At 32.5% G+C, this 24,059-nt stretch overlaps 1 protein-coding gene across 5 annotated transcripts; it reads right to left on the bottom strand.

Moving 5' to 3' along the window:
- Positions 1 to 2,724: 2,724 nt before the first annotated feature.
- Positions 2,725 to 22,971, bottom strand: LOC148625617 (uncharacterized). 5 transcript variants are annotated; one of them, XM_088569248.1, is made up of 22 exons: positions 22,831 to 22,971; positions 19,690 to 19,958; positions 18,828 to 18,977; positions 17,293 to 17,428; positions 16,578 to 16,736; positions 16,058 to 16,212; positions 11,904 to 12,065; positions 11,504 to 11,544; positions 11,147 to 11,266; positions 10,725 to 10,838; positions 10,252 to 10,365; positions 9,714 to 9,827; positions 9,119 to 9,232; positions 8,513 to 8,626; positions 7,695 to 7,808; positions 7,349 to 7,462; positions 5,955 to 6,068; positions 5,623 to 5,736; positions 4,855 to 4,968; positions 4,039 to 4,152; positions 3,554 to 3,667; positions 2,727 to 3,351 (listed from the first exon to the last, which is right to left on the bottom strand). In XM_088569248.1, exons 1-22 carry the CDS (start codon positions 22,939 to 22,941, stop codon positions 3,143 to 3,145), a joined length of 2,880 nt encoding a protein of 959 aa, XP_088425374.1. In that variant the 5' UTR covers positions 22,942 to 22,971; the 3' UTR covers positions 2,727 to 3,142. The 5 variants fall into 5 exon arrangements, with proteins under 5 accessions (XP_088425377.1, XP_088425375.1, XP_088425376.1 ...); XM_088569247.1 differs by lacking the exon at positions 22,831 to 22,971 and adding an exon at positions 21,755 to 21,946; XM_088569251.1 differs by lacking the exons at positions 4,855 to 4,968; positions 22,831 to 22,971 and adding an exon at positions 21,755 to 21,946 and having other exon boundaries at positions 2,725 to 3,351.
- Positions 22,972 to 24,059: the final 1,088 nt, after the last annotated feature.

Genomic DNA, 24,059 nt, shown 5'->3' with positions numbered 1-24,059 from the left:
ATTGTTCTGGCTATAGACGTATGTAGTAATGGCAGGAGTTTTACAGGAATTATATCCCCTGTATATATTATATATTATATCCAGTGCTTGTGATGTCATAAACATAAACAATGTCGGACAAAACCGAGACTCTATACGATAGAAAAAAGCCAATATCTTTGTTATGACTTTTCTTTGCGATGCAATACTTTGCACAAATACTTTTTTTCGACCATCTGAATCGATTTAACCCTATAGTGTGTTTAAATCATTTCAAAATAAATTTTGAAGGACATGAAAAATTGCATGGTAAAATTACTAGCATTACTTGTTTCTTTTAAGGGAAGATAATTTTCCAGAGCAGTAATGAAAATTTTGTTTTTTTTAATATAACAAGAAAACAAGTTCCTCCATTTTTCCTGAAATATGAAATAATGTCAGTTAAGTGTTCATTATATAAATTTGAAAGAAATTCTATCTACCAGGTTTTTGTATAGTTTGCGAAATAGTGAAATTCCCCACAGAATACATATAAAAATTGCCTGTATTAAGGCTCCATTATCTCGAAATCATGTTCTGTGACATATATTCTTATTATATAGATAGCAGTGATTTATCGAATATTTTGTCTGTACTAAGTTTCTTTCGACAATTCATATGGTGAAATAAACTCGGTACAAAAATACCAACGTTTGTCAAGGACTTACCCTTTTATCAGGAGCATTAGAACGAAATACGGAGGGAATTATCTATATCTATACAATATGTGCTGAATCGTCTTTTACGTGAAATTTAGTTATTTTCCTATATTCTTTGTTTGCATACCTTCCCATCGCCATGTCCTTATATGCAAAATACAAAAAATGATAAATATATTGAAAATTTCGATATGCTGAACATGGTTTCAAGAAGTAACTTCACGTCAGCAGCATGATAATGAAGTATATAGGAAGATCTCAAGTTTTGTTTAATCGCAACAAATGTTAGAAGCTAGTGCATAACGTTTTGAAAGTAATTATCCATTTGAATTTTACATTCTACTATGGTAACGGCAGTATGTTTTTATGTAATGAAAACAAAAATATTTGCAAATTCATATGAATGAATCACATAGTGCTATGTAAGTTTAAAATGTTTGAATAAACCGTATCGTACCTCTAAAAAGGACCCCCTTGCAGGTCCGGGTGTCAAAAGAATAGGCCTGCAGCAGCGCTAAGCTTGTCGTAAAAGGCGACTAAATCGTGCTCAGAATCCTGGCCGGGGGCCAGGGCGCTTTGCCCCGCAGAGCAACTGGGTTGTGTGCCCCAGGTGGTGGAATGGGGTACCCCTGGTATGTTACTTGCTGGGGTTGTCAGGCTATAGTACGGAAAACCTGACCGCAAACCATAGTGGTGCACCGTGTTGGGAAAGATGCCACGTTCATCGCACGTTAAAAAACCCTACTGTGGTATTCTCCCAGAGTAGCAACCATAAGGCTCCGCCACAGGAGACTAAATTGTCCGACCCTACCCACCTCTCCATATTTCCGGTGGCAATCAAAATTTGTCGACCCTATTTACTTTGTGTCCCATCCCATATTTCATGTCCACTTCATGTTCATCGCCTGAATATAGCTGAAATATTGCTGCTCGGGCGTTAAACCCCAACAAACAAAACAAACAATCTAAACAGGAAAGTCCTCCTTAAAGTGAATAACTGCTTAAGGTAGTTTTTAGTTTGTTGTAGTTAAACATTACTCTAATGACGTATGCCTGCAATAAACGTTTGGTTTGATATGTTTAATAAGCCATTTACAGCATAATCATGCACGTGATATATACATGTACAAAAGCCTACTTGACGGTTGACACGGAAGTGTTCATAAGTACACAGGCAAAATTATTTCACATGATTTTCTCCCTAATTGAGCAACTAAATTTTGTGACAGAGTTCACGTGAAATTCGTGTTAATCAAGCCTTCACGTGAAATTCACACAAGTTGTTCACCTGCAAATTCTCATGAAAATCACGTTTATTTCATGTGAAGTTCACGTGAATTTTATGTGAACTCGATTAACATGAATTTCACGTGAAAAAATATATGCCTGTGTATAGCAGCAATCCTGAAAGTCCAGCTTTAAGACTGAATGTTTTCTCAGGTAGAAAACCTGTAAAGTTTTAGACTTTAACCTCTATCTGTAACCCACCCTGATTAGTGACACTCCGCAAGGTCATTATTATTTCAAAATATTTGGACAAATCAAAGATGATAGCGATTCAAATTTGATATATTTTATATAGATGCTTTTTTTTAGTTAAAATACGTTGAATAAAACGCATTTTAAAATTGTGAAACTTCTAAATTCTTAAAATTATAATATTGTTTGTGGTTTCATAAACACCTAGTCATGTTCAATATTATGTTTTTTCAGGGAAAATCACTGCAGAAAATATTAATGAAAGTGTGTTGTGGCTGCTGGACTATGAATATATCAGGCGAGTTAGTATTAGTATTAATGCAAAAATGAATTTTTTCATAGATCTGTCCGAACTAAATAGTTTTTCGGGGTGCAAGTCAGTTGAGCTGTTACAGTACATTCTTCAGAAGCTATTATATCTTTAACATATGGTACAACATTGGCTTTGTAAACACAGGCTTCATAAATTATTAAATAAATTTATGAATTCAATGTGCAAGTGAAATAATAAAAGTGCATCGTTATTCTTTTTTACTTTTGGCGTACAAACATTCTAAAACAAAAGTTTACACGCATAGTTGTTGTCAATGTTGTTCCCTGCTTGGCCTTTTTTTTTGAATGACGACAAACACATCGAAATCCAATGTATGGCGGTTATTGACAATCGGTGATTATTGGAATTTCCACGTACTAAGTCTAAATTTACATATTCTTCCCATTGTTTAGGTTACTGGCATCGACATGATACATAGAATATCCATTTTATTGTTGTTTTACTAAAGGCTAATAATTTGTTAAGGAATCTTACCCCTGTCCATGCACGTGGTAAAAAATAGTCATAAATAATCAATGCGTAGTTAAACAAGTAATTACTTTATTATCCCTTCTTTATTTTCTGATGTTTATTTCCAAATTTCACAGAGTTCTGATACTTATACACTGTAATGATTCATTGTGTCGACATGTAGTACTATTATTTTTATTAATCATATAAACTTTTCAATTTTAGTGTGCCCCATGTCTGCTGAAATTTTGTTTTTCAAACTTTTAAACTTTTGATATAAAATTATAGTTGAAAGGACAAAACTAAGCACAGCTATAGACTGTATAGTCAACACAAAGAGAACTCCTTCAGACGAGAAGCAATTAGCAGACTTCGCGTCCTTTAAATTCTCTGTTGGCTTGTTTATTTGCTCTGAAAAATACAATAAATGTACATATTAAACACTACCAAATGCATTTATTGATCATAAATAGTTTACATATTTTTGCACCCTTGTTTTCATATTAAAAGAATGTATTTTTACCTACAGCTTATGTTGATATAGAATTGGCTTTGCTCGTTTGTATACTATCAAATTAATACGAATTTTATCAGAGGACGGAAGACAACTTACTGATTTGACACGAGCGTCCTATATATCCAACCCCACATGAACATGTAAAACCATTAACACTATCTTTACAGGAACCGCCATTCAAACATGGTTGTGATGCACATTCGTCTATATCTAAAACAGTATTAATGTTAGATAGGAAACTCATGACAGTTGGGTTGGCATGTTTGCGTGCAAAATACCAACATGATAAAAACAAAGTATGTTTAATTATTGCACTATTTTATTAGACTTTACTTGAGTTTGTATAAATATGACAAGTTAATTTACATGTATTTGATAAAACTATAATCTATACTTTTCAAAGATTTACAGACATCTACAAAGATAATCATTTTATTCAATCTGTACCAAAAACCGCTTTTGTGCTTCTAAATCCTTTATTCAAATATTATATTCAGTTGGTATAAATGAGCCGGGGTCTAGGGGAAAGGCACATAACTTTCCATACAATTGTATTGTAATATACATGTAATATATTTTACCTGTCTGACAAGAAGCTCCTGTAAAACCTGGTAGACAAGTGCAGTTATAACCATTAACAAGAGCCTTACATGACCCCCGATTTAGACATGGTACTGATGTACAATCATCCATTTCTAAAAGAAATAAAACTCTTGCTTAATGTTATGTTTCAAAGGATTATTCTATCGTTTCAAATACATATAAACATTTAATTCTATTATTGAGGAAATGCCTTTATATCATTAATATCAATATTCGTGGTAAGCCGGAAGAAGAGGCTTTTATTACCCTGAATTGATAACAGCTAACCTCATTCAGATATATATTTGCATACATGCATATAAATTAATTCGTTCTTGAGAACAATAATAGCATGTGTTAATATGCATGTGCATGTATTAAGAAATATTTTATGACAGCCATAAGATTGTATCGATTAAGGAGATACACTTAGGGTAAGGGACACAACTCTTACAAATCATTGGAACGTTTGTATTCATTCTACATCAATCTCATGTAAGCATCCAAGTAACTTGGAATAATTTCATTCTGTTTCAAATGAAAGCTTGATAGGCTTTGGTGAAATTGAATATTATACAAATGTGTGACTGATTTCAAGATTGATGTCCTTTACCCTAGGTCTACCTCCTTAAATCATGGACTGATCTTTACTACTGAAACGAGAATAAACAATTTATAGTATAGACAGATGAATAACTGTCATTAAATGTTATAGCAAAATATATAAATATGATTTAATTAAGTCATAAATTCAGGTATATATGTTTTTCAATTTCAATAAAAATCTTATGTCACAGGGGTAACTCAACTCTTACTTGATTGGCATGTATTCCCAGTAAAGCCAGCGGTACACGAACAAGTAAAGCTGTTTACACCATCCTTACATACAGCTCCGTTATGGCAGGGCTGGGATAAACATTCGTTTATTTCTATCAGGTGAAAATAAATTTAATCAACAACAGTAATGTTTATCTTCATCTTTTAGGAAAAAAGAATGGTCTAATTCTGTACTGATTATGATATACGGGTTCTCCTTCAGTGATGAGTGGTTTAAATTACTTCTCCACTCGAGTTATTATAATTAAAATTTTCAACAAAATCTTAATTTTACCATAGCGAGGGGTGAACTAATTGAAATCAAGAAAAGGCTGAAGGAGAATTGGTTTTTCCCATGAAATCTGTAGAAAACTCGAAAAATTGAAATGGCTGCAAAACTCTCGCAGAAATTTAATCACCACCCGTTTGTTAAAAAGTCAAGTGCAATTTTGATCACCGGTTTAGAATGGAAAAAAAGTTCTTATATCTTTGTCTATTTGTTTCCTTTTTATATTGGATATAGAGGGTACTTTATATAAACAAAATACTTTAATTGGATACTTTCTCTCTTATAACAAGTATTTCATTTTAGTGTCTTTTATCTTTCCTCGTGATTTTGACAGATTAATGTAAAGCAAATGAACAGTTAGTTTGTAAATGGAACAGAACTAGAAGACATTCATTTCCTTTCGATGAATTTAAGTATTGATATTGGTAAAATCATATTAAAATATGGATTCAAAAGTTATTTTTCATCCTTTATTTACCTGTTTGGCAGGTGGCTCCGGAATACCCGGCCGGACAAATACATTTATAGCCATTAACTTCATCTATACATTTCGCCCTTTGGTTGCAGGGTGCTGATGCACAATCATCTATATCTTAAAGAACACAATACATGTTTTAAAATGGTATTTCAACCATAACTTAGCATGCAATAATATCTTATTTTATGTTTGTTGACATTTATTCTAAATTGTTTTCTCAGTTTTACATTTCTGTCTCGCAATGTCTATACATATATAAAATCCAATTTATCATGGTATACAGCAAGTATAATGAAAATATTGACTGACTTGAAAAATTGAAGTTGCCTTACTTGTCTGACATTTTATCCCTGTGAATCCATAGGTACATGAACAATTATAACCATTAATTCTATCGATACAAGACGCCCCATTAAGACAGGGTTGGCTAAGGCATTCATCTATATCTGAAAATATACAAACTAAATAAAAATTATGGCTCTTTTTTATCCCAAATCTTATTACATAAAATGCAGTGTCAGATGTTAAAAGAACAGTTTTTTATAACATTTTTGGGAAAAAATATTTTTCAACAAATGTCAGTCATTGTATATGTATTTATTTCTATTTTAACATTTTATCATGTTCGAACGAAAATACTAATTCAAGAGTTAATTTTCTGTCATTATACAAGTTTCAGTATACATCTTGTATTTCTACAGTTTGGTTGTAATGTCTCCAACAACTTTTGCTGTTTTCATTATGAAATATTCTCGTTATATTTCAACACTAGTACTTTGTTTTTTGTACATAGTAGCTATATTTTGATTTATAAAGGTGGTTCCATCATTTAATAATCCCTTTCGGATTTAATTTCTTAATTTTGAAACATGTTGTACAAGTTTTAAACCTTATTAAAAATGGAAAGAAATAAGGGGACACATTTTCTCTTAAATGAAGACCCAAAATAGGGTATTTTGTCACAAAAAAATGAATTCCGATTTCCTTTAGATTGCGTTGTATATATGCAGAATATATGCAAATTAAAACCACTTCAAAGCCTTTATTGTTGTTTTTTGTTTAACATAGATTACTTTTTTAAAGGTGAATAAAACATATATATCCTTCAACTTAAGTAATTTTTTTTTAACTTTCCCGCTGTAGAGGCCTATCTTTTGCCTTAAAAATGCCCCAAAAAATAACACATGAATTAATATTAATAAGAATCACCGAATTAATATTTCCTTATAAATACACACACACAAGGTTGAAAGATTTTTAAGAGAACAAAATAAGGGGTCACCGGGCTGTTTAAATAGATATGGGGAAAATTGTTAGATCACCCTCCTTTTCATCTAAATTTGAATATTATGTCATAAAGTTCGATGGACTGGAATTAAAATTCTAATAAGTTTATTTCATTTGCATTTTAATACAAAGTAGCTATCCTAAAAATGGTTCGGTAAAAATAATCAATAGCACTTGAAATAAAGCCATATTTGTGATATTTAATAATTTTCTTGTAATGGAGCTATCCCCCCTTTTCGATGCTTTTTCTTGTACTTTAGAACACCCTTATTGAATAATAGAAGTTGTTCACAATGTGTCACATAAGCATGATGAATTCACATGAAAAAGTTTTCAGATTCCCTGAAATGAGAAAATAAGAAATTTTGAAATTCAACAAAATAGGGGAGCTACCACCAATGTAATAAAGAATGTATTTTTGAAATGAATATCCACTTACCTGTTTGGCATACATCCCCTGTAAAACCTGTGGGACACGAACACAAGAAGCTATTCTGCTCATTCTTACATTTAGCTCCATTTAAACAGGGGCTAGATGCACATTCATCAATATCTACAAATAATTATTGCTAAAAGAAGATGTTCTTACATTAAAAACCATTTTTATTTAAAAATAAGTTATGATTAACAAAAATTAACTAAAACGTTTATTACTGTGCTAAAAGTTGCATTGTGTATGCGATTACATTCCATATGTACTTTCTTGTTTTCAAGTAAACTAATACTATCAAAAGTCAAAAGTGCCTTCTTAGACAAATAACATTTATCTTTAACAGTCAACTCACCTGTCAGGCAAGAACTCCCAGTAAAACCTGGTAAACAGGTACACTTATAACCATTCACCTGGTCGGTACATGCGGCTCCGTGATGACAGGGGGCCGACTTACAGTCATCTATATCTTAAAGAACATTATAATAACTTTTAGAATTTATGTTTTATTCTTACAAATCTGTAATTTCGAAAAATATCTAAAGGGAAACGATAGTTTCCTAGAGAACAGAGAAACATACAAATTATTGTGTCACAGGAAAAACATATTGGCATAAATAAAAGATGACCAATACGCATAATTTTATTATTTGAAATAATTCAGACTTACATGCAGCAAATATGCCTCACATAGGACTTCATCGACACAGATACAAGCCTTCATATTAATTACATTATGTGAAAGCAAAATATGGAACATCATGAGTCACAGTTAAGAACATTTCAAAAAGCGGTATACCACAAATGAATGAAACAAACTAAAATTAAATTAAGGAATTAAAGAAAAAGAAAACGCATGAAGTGCGTCTATATAAAGTGATAAATTTATATAATGGGTTGATCGGTTGAACAAAAAAGTTTTGTTTAGGATGTTTTTTTATGTGTTTATATGTATATCATCCATCAAAAGTAAACTAGTTGTGTCAGGAGTGATTCATAATTCCATACAATTGTTTTGGTAGTACAGCGAAAGTTAACAGACAAAACTATATGAACATTCTCTAGAGCAACATATGATTACTATGCATTTCCTGTATGTTCTGAGTAAATAACTAAAAATATTGTAAATCAACTACAGTGAAGATAGAGTGCAACGATGTGACGTTGATTTACCTGTTTGGCATTCACTCCCTGTAAACCCAGCTGCACACGAACATTTAAAACCATTCATCCCATCGATACATGTAGCACCATTTAGACATGGCTGAGATGAGCATTCATCAATATCTTAAAAGGATAAAGAAACATTTGACAGTTCTATGGAAATGAAAGTCTAAACAATTACTTAACAACTATAGTTGTTAAAATATATATGATACAGGGGAAGAAAACAAACTGTAATAGCTTAAATCAAAAAGGGTTTGCTATTGCACACACTAGTTTAATTTGTATATGGCAGAATTCATCCTCTGCAAACACATTTTATGATTTGAAATTAAGGAAAGGTACTTAATATTTTAATATGTATGTGAATATATCATATTTCTAAATACAGAACGAAGTGCTAGGCGTCAATGCACAGTGCATAAAATGTCTGAGTATACAAAAGTTTTACCCTTGGCAGTACCAATAATAAAATTTAAATTTCTGATATTTTATCTTTCCATTCCCCTCGGTATTGGTAAGAATATGACCTCAAACTGTTCCATTTTTTAACTGTATAAATTGGAACAGAAAATATTTTGTTACAATGGTTTCGGAATAAAATATATTTCCTACCTGTCTGGCAAGACTTCCCAGTAAATCCTGGTGCACAGACACATTCAAACCCATTTACAAGATCTTTACACGAAGCTCCATTGTGACAGGGGGCCGTTGCACAATCATCTATATCTTTAAATATATCTATTTTTTTGTAGCATATATAGTTACAGTTCATCATGGTTATAACCTATTTTATCGTTTAATGCATGTGTTTTATAGAGTAATCAAGGGAACCAATGTTATAGCGGAAATAAAAAAAAATGTGATCCAGGGACAAAGACCAGACATGGAAAACAGACATTCACAACAAAGAACATAAAGTAACTAAAATCATACATACAAAGTAACAAAAGCAAATGTGCAACTCGGACTCTAAAAACTGGGAGCATGGACCAGGTGCACCGGTAGGGTAAGCGTACTCTGCTTTTCTAGAAACACCCGCCGAGTTGCTCATAAAAAGTCAAGTCCGGGGTAGACAAACGAGGAAAGGAAAACTATGACCCGTTGAATATATCAGTTTTCAGTTTTATCTTACGGATTATGCCAATTCAAAGGTATGTTTAGATTTTAAATTCAATATCTTTAAAAAGTAGAGTTTACTTCGACTTACCAGTCTGACATGTTTGTCCTGTAAACCCAGATAAACACCTACAACTATAATTATTGATGCTATCTACACATCTAGCTCCATTATGGCAGGGCTGTGAAGCACAATCGTCTATATCTAGAATGCATACATGTAATAACGTCAGATAAAGCATTTATCACTCTGTTTATTGATATAAACTATTTCACATGATTTTCACATGAATTTCATGTGATTTTCAACCAAATTAGGCAAATACACTTGTGACAGATTAATATGAAATTCACATGAATTATGCCACAACGTGTCTTTCGTGTTAACTTTTGCAAATGCGATTCAAGTTTGGTGAAATTCACATAAAAATCACTCCAATTCCGTGTGAATTTCATTTGAACATTCTTTAATTGTGTAACCCTTCCGTGGTAAAAGAAGAATATAATAAAAAAAAATACATTTTACTTGCAATCAAATAGCATCTTTAATTATCTGCAGCTGAAATAAGTTGTCTGTTCCATAAGTTAGATCAAATTCCGTTCATTTTTTATGAGTTCAAAAAAAATACCTGTTATACATGTCACTCCAGTGTATCCTGGTAAGCAGTTGCATTTGTAGCCGTTTACAAGATCAGTACAAGTGGCTCCATTAAGACAAGGTGATGATAGACATTCTTCAATATCTAGTTCAAGAGAACGAAACTATTTCATAAGAAGTTTTTTTTTTAAATCTATTAGTTTTTTTTTTATTGTTTTGTGTTTTATTTTTAATTTGAATGCTTTACTACGTACACTTTCTTTTCATCTGTCAACATTTTTTATAAATAGTTAATAATGATATACAACTCTATACAATTATTTGAAGATGTAATCTTTTGAGTCTTCGAAAGTCTTGCCATAAGTATCACGCATCAAAAATGGTTAATATTTCAACTTTGTCTAGAAACTTAATGCCATAAAAATTTCATCTTCGAGTTATATGTAACCTACGATTGAATACATCTTTCCAAATTAAGAATGAATTACGACAAATTCTACATACCATGTTGGCAATTATTCCCGCGAAAACCTGGCAAACAAGAGCAATTAAATGCTCCTATGTGGTTATTACATGTGGCTCCGTTTAAACATGGATTCGATAAACACTCGTTTATATCTGTAATAGAATATATTTAATATTTGTGCCATAGACATTTAAAGGCTACAATTGGTTCATTTTATTCATATACAGTAATAATATGTGTATTATAACTGTTCATCATATTTGTGCTATAAACAGTTAAAGCATAGACTTAAAAATAAAATTAATAACTTGATCAGAAATAAATATTAGCTTATTTAAGTAGCAAGATTACGAAACAAATATGCATAAAAATATGAGGTCAAATTTGTAACCACTTTTTCACAGACACCGAGTTTTTAACAATATAGACTACTTAAAATACTTAAATAATTAATACACACCAATATTACAAAGATTCCCGGTAAAACCACTTGCACATACACAATCATAGTTATCAGTAGATCCCTTTCTCTTGCAGACACTACTTTTTGGACATGTACTATTTTTACATGGATCGTCGTCTAGACAATAAAAAAGCGAAGTACAAATATTTTATATGATACGTAGAGTTTAATATGTTTGCTTGAATTATCCTGTCATCTTTTGGAAACCTATACCTGAAAACTTTTTTTTCATTCTGTGGTGCGGTTTACAAGTCAGATACAATGCTCAAGTTCTTTATGGTAAGGCGTTCTTTTGAATTATCGTTTTTTGAATACGTCCTGTCTCAATGTCATTACTGCTATATCAAAACATACCCCAAGCAATATACGTGAAACAGTAGGAGTCGCTCATTTGTCTACAAAAAATTAATAAGAAGAGCATTATAAGATATTTGCACTTTGCAAGAACTCTCTGGCAATTAAAACATCTAAATCGGTCAACTACTAGTATAACGTTATCGTAAGTCAGTCATCTATATACTGAAATACGTCTGTCTATTTTTCTAATTTATTCCAATATTACATCGGACGAATTTACTTCTAAAAATATATTTGACGATGTGGTCTAACACTAAGGAGTGTGCGATTGAAGTGGAGAACAGATTTTTGCAAGAATCCACAGGGAAAATACAGTTAAGATTTAAATTTAGATTTCAATTGATATATGCTTTATCCACTCCTTTTAAACAGTATAATGTATACAAATGAAGTGTACCCTGAACTATCTGCAGCCATTCCACACAGTATGTTGTCTCCTTTTTGTGATAACGTAGGTGTCCATTTTAGATCCCAATACACAATACCTGGTCTAGAAGGATCAGGAAATGGACCTGTGTATGTTAACCTCGGAGGGCTTATAAGAGATATTGAAGTTACACTGAAAGAAAATTAAAAATCTTGAGTTCACAATTAATTAATGAAAGGAAACTTACAGCCGTTAGTAGTATATACAAGAACTCTTTTTTAACGTTTACTTATATTACACACATTGAAAAGTAAACTCAAATATATCATATTCAATATACCATATTGCAGATATTTATGGGATTCAAGAAAATCAGAGTAGTTAGTACTTACTCTAGCGTAACGAATCAATTGTGAAATATAAACACCATATGCAGGAGATGATTGAATATTGCTGCCCAGATAAGGAAGATTATTAAAATTAAAATCGTCTCTTTTATCATAAATATTAGTGCCAAGATAACCACTGGGTCAAATTCGAGATGTAGGTCCAAAAAAGTGCAGCACAGGCTATTTCTGTAGTCTCCTTTATCTCGAGCTCTGATGGATGTATTGAAAGTAACCATTTACCAAAGGAGAAATTGTTGATGGACAGAGTTAAAGGATTTAGAAATTTTAAACTTTAATTCTTTAAGAGATTCTGAAGAAATTCAGTCTCGTATGAATATAAAAACAAATCGGCTAAGAGAGGAGCACAATTAGTGCCCACTGGAATGGCAACTTAGCTCCTCCTAATATGACAAAGATGTTACCCATTAGGAAATCAAGCATATCGCAAACTTCTTTTCTGTGTATTACACTTTGCCCTTCTGCGATGCTTTAGATACGTATGTGGATTTGTAAACAAGAACAACATAATTTTTTGAAACAGCAAAAGATTAACGAATATGTCATTCAAACGAGATTTCAATGTATCATGTGGTAACTTAGAGTGAAGAGTTTAGACGTCAAAAGTTTCGAGAGAACTAATTTCCGAAAAAGCTGCAGGATTCTAGGTTTTGACGTTAATCTTTAAAATGTTTAAGTATCCATATATGATTAATACCACTACAAGAGTAGATGGCAATACAATAAGCTTGCCAACAATACCTTTGTATTGATATCTCCTTCGTGGAGCAAGATGAAGATCCTGCTATATAACTCTTTGTATGGATTTTTATGAAGTTTGGGAAACCGGTACAAGTATGGTCCTCACATTTTGTTTCGATGTTGAAAAAAGACATGCAGGACTTTTGGTTGTTTATGATTTCATCTTTATCAAAAATAGCGCGTTTGTATGTGGCATTACCTGGGATGTTACTATGAATGCCCAATTCTTTTACAATGCAATTGAGGTGATGCGCTTTACAAAGAGTAATCAAGGGAACCAAGGTTATAGCGGTAATCAAAAGAATATAATACAGGGACAAAGACCAGACATGGAAAACAGACATTCACAACAAAGAACATAAAGTAACTAAAATCATATATACAAAGTAACAAAAGCCAATGAGCAACTGGGACTCCACTAAAAACTGGGAGCATGGACAAGGTGCACCGGTAGGGTAAGCATCCTCTGCCTTTCTAGAAACACCCGCCGAGTTGCTCATAAAACGTCAAGTCTAGGGTAGACAAACGAGGAAAGGAAAACTATGATCCGTTGAATAAATCAGTTTTCATGGTGCTGATGGATACACCATAACGATCAACGAGTTTATGATGACGACCATAAAACTTCTGTAGTGATGACTTCAATCTTGTACCAACATAACCCTGTTCCAGAAGCCTATTTGTTAGAGTTCTAGCGCGATAAAAAAAAGTCTGTGTAGTTTCGGCAAGCTCTGGCATAACGTATGAGTTGTGATATGAACACTCCATACGCAGGAGCCGAAGGCATGTTGCCACAGATAAAAGGAAAGTTGACAATTCTGAATGAAAAGTCATCATGTTTGCCGTAAAGTTTGGTCAATAGTTTTCCTTTACCATCGATTTCTAAGTGTAGGTCAAAATATGAGGCTGACTTCACAGTGTCTGTAGTATCCTTTATCTCAAATTTCTTTTGGGTAGATGCGATGTATCAAATCCCCGAAATTAGGATTGTTTAAAGATAATACGTCATCTATATAGCGGAAACTGAGATTGAAGGATCTAGCCAAACGATATTCTTTCTTTCTGATCAGATCAGCTATAAAGTCAGCCTCATAAGAGTGAAGGAATAGGTCAGCAAGTAAAGGAGCACAATTTGTTCCCATTGGAATGTCGACCGTTTGTTGAAAAACACGTCCACCACACTGGACAAATATGTTGTCGATTAAAAATTCCAGCATTTTGTAAACATCTTCCTCTGTATATTTGGAAGATGATTTGGAATTATTTCTTACAAAGTATGAGGAATCTCTATCAAGAACTGTATATTTGTATCTAGGTGTACCATCTTTTTTGGAAAAACAACCATGTATAATGTTTTAAGTCGGGATTTTAACTGAGTATGGGAAATAGAAGTATACAGTGTTGAAAAATCATAGGTTTTAATGCTATTATATTCAGATAATAGTCTTGAACTGATTGTCTCCAAAAGATCTTTCAAATTTTTCAGGATCCACATTGAATTAATACCACTACGGGAGTAACAAGTGTTGTGGTAGGACTGTAGACTCTCTTTGACAGTTGTGAGTATAGAAGTTAAAAGTTTTGAAAGAGGTTTGGTGGTACATTTTGCAGATTCAGCTATGAAACGTTGTTTGTATGGATTGTTGTGAAGTTTAGGAATCCAGTACATTAGACGGTAAATCACAATCATCGTCCTTGGTAGAGAGACCAAAAGAGGATAGCACAGATTTATGGTTTTCCACAATCTCTTCTTTGGAGAGAGTGGTAGCAGTGTAAGTCTTATCACTGCTATTATTTTCTACGTCTACCTCTGATAAAAACATTGCATATAAAATGTTTTGCAGACAAAAACAATGTTGTTTTTGGCTTTGTCTGCTGGTACGACAACATATTTGTCATGTATAGTAGACAATGTTTTTGCTACATCGGGGTCTTTGAAAACTGATGTAGCCTTGGCACTCATTGACCTACTTGAAACTTTCATTCGTTTCAAAATTGAAGACCTCACGGCCTTTAACCATCCATTTTCTTGCGTAGTCCTCGGCGGCATCCATAAGAACTTTAAAGTTATAATTCCAATTTATGGAGCGTGGTTCACTGTACTTGGGGCCTTTAGAAAGGATATTACGCAGAGATTCGTTTTCGATAATGGTTAAATCTCCCGTAACGACGTGACCAGAAGGACCATATTTGAATGGAGATGTTGTTTGAAGCTTTCTCCCCAGGGACGATATTATATTTCTATTTCTCATGTAGTGAGGAAAGGCATTCAAGTGCCTCACGACCGTTGAATACGGACTTATTACATATTTCTGAAGATTGTCAATACGATTCCGTACCAACGATCGGATGGCACGTATCAAATCTGACATAATCTTCAATGGAATCTATTATGGTTTTGAAATTAAGTTTCCAATTTAGGCGCTGTTGTCCTCTGAATTTCAAACCATGAGAAATTATCTTACGTAGGAGTTCATTCTCAACTGTATTCAAATCTCCAGTAATGACATGACCAAAAGGACTGTAGTTAAAGAGAGAGGAAGCATAGTCAGTAAGTAAGTATTCCTCAATGTTTAGATTCTGCAGTGTTTTTTATGGTTGAAACTTTTACTACTTATTGTCTAAGTGTAGCTGTAGGAACAGATTTTTGAAATATGATGGAATTTTGGAAACTACCTCTTTACGATGAAGAATATTGCTTATGTTAATAGCATCTATTCCCTTGTTGAAAAATGGAATATGTATAAATTGCTTATTCTCATCGTGATGAGGTTCAGATCAAACAGGTTTAAAAAGACGGAATTTGTCCACGTCAGAAATATTGCTGGACTATCTGTATTTTATCGAAAAGGGGTGGTTATCTCCTTCCTCGAGTCCGAAATCTCTAAATCATGTCTTCCGTTGTACTAGTATTTGGCTGCTGATGAAAGGTTACTCCTTGACACACCTGTACATCATACCAAAAACATTAATATGAATGATATTCCAATTAAGATTCTGTTTACATACACGCATTTAACCTTCATGCAAGCTTACTTTGCAGTTGGGTTTCTTTCATTTGAAGCGTACAGTTTTGTGGTGATACTAGCATGGGCAGCAACTGTAATATGACTGCGAACAGCGGGAGTCGGGAACACAAATATTGGTTTCTGTCCACAACCAAGCGGCTTTTTGACTATATGAATAAGAAACTGAAAAAAAGAGTTAGTAAGAAATATTAAGCTAAAAGTAGAAATTTATATTTATATCCCATAAATCAATGATTTGTTAACGTAGTGATTCAGGCAATGTACTTCTGTAGACACAGGGAAATAGAATTCACTGGGCTAGATAACAAATGACTACAACAAATATCTGTTTTCAAAGTGTTGATGTCAAGTTTTACTAAAAAAATCACAAAGCAAAAATCAGAAGTTCATTAATAAGTTTATTATTCAACAAGTCAATGCTTTTTCTCAGCCATCCCACAAAAAAGATTTTGTTATGAGAACAAGTTCTTTCGAAGTAAAGCTTAATGATATATCTATGACTTTTTAGTAAGTTGCGTTAAATCTACCTGTAATGGAACAGAAGAGATCGGAGATGTTGTGTTGTATGTAGTATTACCAATTATCATCGTTGTTTGGGGAAAATCTTCAATTGTTAAGGCTGCTGCGTACCATCCGTCATCTTTGTAATTCATAGTGTCAGCTTTGAAGGAAATGGTACAAGTGTCCTGAAGTAGAGCAAACTGTACTTTCAGCGAGCATAGTACAATGAAAACTGTCTACGCCGTACCCTGAATACTCAAAAAAATTGTCTATGCAAGACACTTTTTAAGTAGCACTCCACATAAGAATCATGCAAAATGTGAATCCTGGTTGGCAAGCCTACATATGTCTGATATTTTGCTTACCCTACCGGTGCACCTGGTCCATTCTCCCAGTTTTTGGTGGAGTCCGAGTTGCTCATTTGCTTTTGTTACTTTGTATGTATGATTTTAGTTACTTTATGTTTTTTGTTGTGTATGTCTGTTTTCCATGTCTGGTCTTTTTCCATGGATTACATTCGTTTGATTACCACTATAACCTTAGTTTCCTAGATTACTCTTGCAATAATAATATTTTTGATTTGAGCCAGTGTGTGTCTTCCTGTTTTTTTTTTGTTTTTGTTTTTTTTCAAATTATTCCGATAAAATTATATAAGTTCGTATTCTTTGTACAGGTTTTACACACCTCTATGTTTTATTAAAACAGACGAAATACAAAAAATCCAAATATGTTATATATTACTTCATCCAAAGAAGCATGTGGTAATCCATTACTGATTCCATTACATTCTTTACCAGTAGCCCAGCGACACCTGACAATATCCCCATCAGGATCTTCTATTGGAATTACTAGGTGATGAGAACATTCAAATTGTAACCTTGAAATAGATTAGTAATGCTTTTGTACAAAACCAAACTTTATGTTTACAATGCACACATATTTGCTATGATGATAATGTACTATTATTTTTAAATATTGAGAATTATAACATGCGTCCATGTCGGCTGTGAAGCCTTTTGTCTTTAAGCTCCGGGAATATGGTTCTAGATTTACAGGTATGAACTTATTACTCCGTAAGATACTGCAGAAAGAACATGATAATTTTTTTATACTGATTTATAACTGAATGTACTTGGTATAATGTAAAAATTACTAGTTTGATTAAACAAACTTTGTGTCTAAAATATAAGATTATTACAGTAACTTTCCTACAACCATGACATTCTTTTATCATATGATGTGAAACATAGAAGGCATTGGCTGTCTTATATCAGATAAATTTTCATGGGTGAGTGGCTACATATTCCATATTCATCAACTCTTACAATAGCAACTGGTCAGTTTAAATGTCCCAATAGCTTTGTCAATCCTTTGTATTGTTCAGCAAATTGATAACGAAAGAGTTCCATTGTTGTAGGAAAGTCACTGTAATTTGATTAAATAGTAGATAATCGTAGATATAAGATTAAATTAAGCTATGGTAAGTAATGACCAGACAGGGAATCATATATAAAGTCAGTCATGTGGCGTAATTTACCGTAGAGGTAGTAATTAAGTCCTAGAGGTTACATATATACTGTGAAAGTATTGAATATTGGAGGAAGAGAGACAAAGGTGTTTCAATCTCCTTTGTAGAGGGTATATTTGTTGTTACATTTCATGTTGATATACTATATTGTTGTGTATATCAACTTGAGAATCTGTGATACCAAACTTATGATTTGTTACTGATAATTACAAAAAACATGATATGATAATGGCCGGAAGGGGGCTTCCATAGACTGTTCCCAATCTAAAGATGAAACACAATGTATTCAGTTAGATTTTACTGCTTACCGGATTGATAAACCATCGAACTTACCAATTACCGGATTTTATTCATTCGCAATGGGACAAATGCCGCTGGCGAAGCAGGACATAATCACCTTCCGAAGCACCTTATGTATTTCCTCATTTTTTTTTTTTTTGGGAGGGGGGGGAGGGAGAGTTCTTATAACAAGTTATTTAGTTTTTTTGTGTTATGTCTTGTTTCTCTTATCTCCAGTTTTTATATGTAATATTGAGTAGTTTAAATTGTTCCCTACATTGTGTATAATGTAGATCGTCTTTGTTTCATGGCCATGTACTCGGATTTCGATGTCTCTGAATTGTTTTATTTCATACACTTCATAATTACTTGGTATCTGAAGTTTTTTAAACAGTAATTGTATGATTTGCTTGTTACTTATTGTAATTTTAGGAATCTGTAAAACACTAGACATTAATATACTACTTACGTATAAACTGGTTTGCTTGCAGTGATTGGGCTGTTATTAACCACTCCATTATCACTTCGGGTATTTAGATTTATTAGTGACTGCAAATTCAAAAAGCCATTATTATTTTTGAATGGAACTGCAAGGGACATCCACATGGCTCCTGTGTAACTGTGAAAACAACAGAATTTAATTAATCAGTGCCATTTTTATTTTCTATTCAGTAATATGAAAGTACATGTTATCTTAATCGCAAATAAAAAGGAAAAATCATACGATCATCGAGAGCTTCTTTGTGTGTGTGTGTGTGTGTGTGTGAAATTCGTTTTCGATACAGGAAGTACTCATGCTCACTGAACCGACAATAAAAGTCCTCGTGTAAACATACAATATGGAAGTGTAAACTTGTTCATTGCATTAAAGTAAATACATTTTTGTATTCTATTTTTCGAAAGATCTTTTTTTCATATGCAATAACAATGAATTGTTAATATCAATGTTAATATTTTTCAAACAATATTCAGATAAACTACAAATTGCAAGCATCTGCATTGTCACTGTAACAATAGCTAAAAACCAAAATAGTATAATTAGCTTAAAGGTTGAATATTAAGTATCGAATAGTTTTTACTTGTAATGGACACATTTGTTTAGCTAGTTTTAGGTACAAATCAATGTATTTTTCAATTATTGATACTTATTTTTGTGTTGCTTTTTGACTGGTTTGGTTTGTTTTTTTTTTCTTTTGTTTGTGTTATTCTTTTTTTTCTGTCACTGATAAATGAAAAAAAATTAGCTACTGGAAAAAATGTTGTCATTAAAAGCAATGTTCCAAATTTGACACAAACGCAGATCTTAACGTATGTCTGAAAAGTAGGTGTACCTGACTTCGAAAGGCCCAGTTCCATTAAAAGTATAATTGAAAGTATTCTCTCCTAGCTCCCAGTCTTCCTTTGCATTTGCGCCGGTACAAATATAATAAATCGTTCCAACTGACGGGTACGATATGGGACCAGTACCGCCACATCCTTTAGAACATCTCCAGACTTTGTCGTAACTATGAAAACTGTCATTCACATATTGTCCAATTTTCTGTTCAGTGCAACCTGGTCCCGAATGGTATAACCACGCTAACTTAAATTTGAACTCCACCTGCGAATAAAATACCGGCTACTATATTTTAAGAAATTGTTTTATGATTTATAAAATTATATGCAAGCGTTCTTATAATGACAATAAAAAATGATAATGCTCAAAGGTTACAGTTATAGATAAATATCATATTTAATTCTTCCTGTCCAAATCTAATTCACAAACTCATTTCTGCTTTCTCGCCTCTCTGCTATGAAAATATGGAATGTTTTTATCCCATAATCTTAAATGAGCACAAATCAAAATTCGTTCAACATAAAGTGTCATCAACATTTTTTTTTAAACAGTGATTATTTAATTCATATTTATAAGTTATCAGTTATTCATTTATTTATTTATTTAAAATTCTTATATTACGTCTATAAAGGGCTTTGAGACCACAACCATAGTTTGTTTTCGATTGCCATAAGAGAGGTAACTGTTTAAATGGGTATGGTTCTTGTCTGTGTTGTTCTTTAATCGTGTAAACAAATAAGGGTATCATTCCGATGTGTAGTACAGTCGAACCTCGTTAAGTCGAAGTCGAAGGGGCCATGCAAAAATGTTCGATTTCTCCGAGGTTCGAATAATCCGAGGTCGAGGATAAACCGGAAATACTACTAGTTTGGTCCATGATTGTTTCTGTATTTACATCATATGTTGTACTTGTACATGTACAAATATGTATGTCACTTTACACGGTACTTCGTAATGTTATGCGTTTCATATCGGAAGATATTTTTGTATGTTGTATGTCATGTTTGAAATACTGAACGGCACCCAATGTTTCAGTGAAATTTCCTTTTTATTTTTTCTATATCAAAAACTTCATAGTACATATAAACATGCTGTTTCGTTTGATTCACAATCAAGAGTATCGTCAAACCATGTGCTCTACAATATTACGATAAAATTTCAAATGCAGCAGCGAAACGAATGTAGTCGTTGAAATACCCTTACTATCGTCTGTTTGATGTTTCATTAAATAGTCAGATACCATTACAATTCATCTGTATTTTTTTTTTAATTTCAAAATATCCGATATCATTGTTGGTGTAAATTCCGACGTGTTATTATCAAAATTCGTTTCGTTTAACAACACGCGCAATTTTAAATTAATTAAATAAACAAATCAAACCATAATGAGTGTCAACTCATTAATTTTAAAAACCACGCTAATTGTTGTTAATACACACTTTGATCATGATTTGTAATAAAGCAATCAGTTTTTCGACTAATTAGTTGACTTCGAGACATCAGGGTTAATTAACCTCGAAGTCCGATCGAGGGGACTGATTGATTACCTCGAGTTATCCGAGGTTTCGATTCATCCGAGTTCGAGTCATCCGAGGTAAAATTGTATTGGAGTAAGGGGAGTTTTGCTGGGACTTTGTAATTAGTTCGAGTTATCTGAGATTTCGACTAATCCGAGTTCGACACATCGAGGTTCGACTGTATATATATAACATTTTCATTCAGTCCCTCTGGAACATCAAACTTATTTTAGCGAAACATAATAAAAAGACTTTAGTGACTCTTCTGTGAGCACTGCAACATTACGATTGCAAACAACTAGTCCGGTAATTATGGTCGTTCAACTTTATTCGTGTATTAATATGAAGCACAGAATTCTACTGCCCTCCTGTTGTGACATGTATTAATGGCGAAAGTCCATGAGTACTTTAAATAACAAAACATATGTAAAAAAACAGATAGTAGATAAATTAACTTACTTATTTAATTTTAGACAACACAATCATAATCTTAGACTCCAAGATCAGACAAATACGAATTTAGATTATTTCAACGATTCTTACTTTAAATCTCCCATGTGATTTCCAACTTAAAGTCCCTCCTCTGAAATGTGATGCCAAACTACAAGCGGCATTTAGAATTAGTATAAAACTCTTTATTGGTAACATCGTCATTCGTGAAATTACACAGTAAAAATAATTCTTCTATATGCTTTGATTTACTGTAGCCGAAGAAAGCATCATAAATGTGGTATTATCAGTCCTTTATTAAAATGGTATATTAGGCAGTGTTAACAGTTATATACAGTCAATATCAAGGAAATTGAACGGCGCAGAAGTTTACAATTGGACAGTATTTAAATTCAGATATCTTTTCATGGTTACACTTAAAGCCTCAAATATTTCACTTTATGATGTATTTATGGAGGGTAAAATAGGAGGTAGTTAGGTTAGTTAATATTGCACTTGTGCTCCTGAACTTGGATACAGTTTTAATGCCTTACTTTTAATAATATATGTTTACATATTTCATAAATGAGGTTTGCATTCCCTTCGTCATTACTTTCATGTGCATAGAAATGTAGTTGTTAGAAGTAGGGTTGCAAAGATTAATATATTAAATTTGTGTACAAGTTGAAACATTTTTTAAATAACAAGATTAATATCGGGGTTTTATATCGCATTCAATCAATGTTCATACATGTATATATATATTTTTTTTAATTAATTATTATTGTCTGATATCCCACAATATGAAAGTTTATATATACCTATTCTTAATCACTGATTTTGTCTTCGTAATGAAAAGGAAGTCTGAGAGTTCATGAATAAAGTATTTTAGTTCATTTTTTCATTAATCCCTATCATAGGCATATGTAGACATTCTAAAACCGCAGTAATTTAGTTCTACTTTAAGTTTTCTTAACAACCATTCATACCAACAAATTAAACGAAAATTATTTCTATAAAATAAGCATTTATCCGCGATAAATAATCAATGTAAGGTTAACAATACTAGAATTTGTTTAAAAGGGTCGACAAAACGAAGACGGACACAGGAAAAAAATTGCTGTTAACAGCTATGCCATTAACTAAAATGTTCTTTAAACCAGTTTATTTTAGTGTTATAACACTCTTACTTTAGATCCACCGTGTGTTTTCCAGCTTAATGTTCCACCCCTAAAATGTGAAGCATGACTGGTGACAAATTGAAGAACCACAAACATGAATTTCCATACTGCTAGAGACATTCCTTGTGAGTAACTATCTTAGTCTCACAGCCTATTCTGTTATGTACTAGTTCTTATAAAATATTATACTAGTCATGCTTAGGTGAATGATAGGCATATTACATATCTTACTGAGTTCATAATTATTTTTTATGAAAGATAAATGTTTCTTTATAATGTCATAATTGTTTTTGGTTCAAGTACAAAATATTTTGCTCTTTTGACAAAGGTGTAATCCTTTGATTATGATAAATATCGGTGTTCATTTCATCTACTTTTCATAGATAACTCCAATGTAAATATTTTCATCATTGAATTACGTTAATAACTATGCAATGATTGTATCTGAAGTGTTGGAGCGTTTCTTACCAGGAGAACATTTTTTGTTAGGTTTAAGTCGCCAATGTCATTTTTGAAATAAATTAAACTTTGGCTATAGGTTTTCACTTATTCACATCAGTTTCAATACCTTGCTGAGTCCATACTAAAACTCTGCTTGTCAACAAGACAATATACTTCAAAGGAATATTTTATTTGTACTTAATTGAAATTTTCTTGTTTCGTTTATTATATCTTTTCTATGTAGACTCTCATATCATGGAAATAGTATTCGGTTGTGATTTCTACTAAAGGTAGAAGTACTTAGTCTCTTGGTGTTCACATGTTGCATGGTTAACTTTTTTAAAATTCTGTAATATCTGTTCTAATATCTTGCTGAGTTTTAACTTAAATTTGGCTTGTCAACAAGACAGTATGCTTCAAAGGGACATATTTTGTTCTTAATTGAACTTTCTGAAAGTTTCGTTTGAATATGTTAAGTTCAACGTGACTTATTTGGTTTTTTTTAAATTCTGGAAAAACGTGCGATACTTTATTAACTTTTATGTTTTGTGCCTACAATGGAAGAAACCCTAAACGTCCATGAAGTACTGTATACAAAGTACTCATACTATTAAACTTGCGATCAGTGAAAAGATGGGTAGTTGACAGTAAAACTATTTTGAAAGATTTTTTTTTGTCTTTCATGGACATGAATTAAAATTGCATTGCTAGTTAGTGGGTAAGAAAATTTGTACGAAGATATCCTTTCGTTAGTCTCAAGATCGTTACTTGTCCTACAAACGATAAGCGTTTTACAA

This window comes from Perna viridis, chromosome 2, assembly GCF_037379345.1.
Source record: "Perna viridis isolate PV_CMFRI_1.1 ecotype Kerala chromosome 2, ASM3737934v1, whole genome shotgun sequence".
Lineage (NCBI taxonomy): Eukaryota > Metazoa > Mollusca > Bivalvia > Mytilida > Mytilidae > Perna > Perna viridis.
Note: the sequence above shows the minus strand (reverse complement) of the source record. Positions and strands in the feature narration are given on the sequence as shown.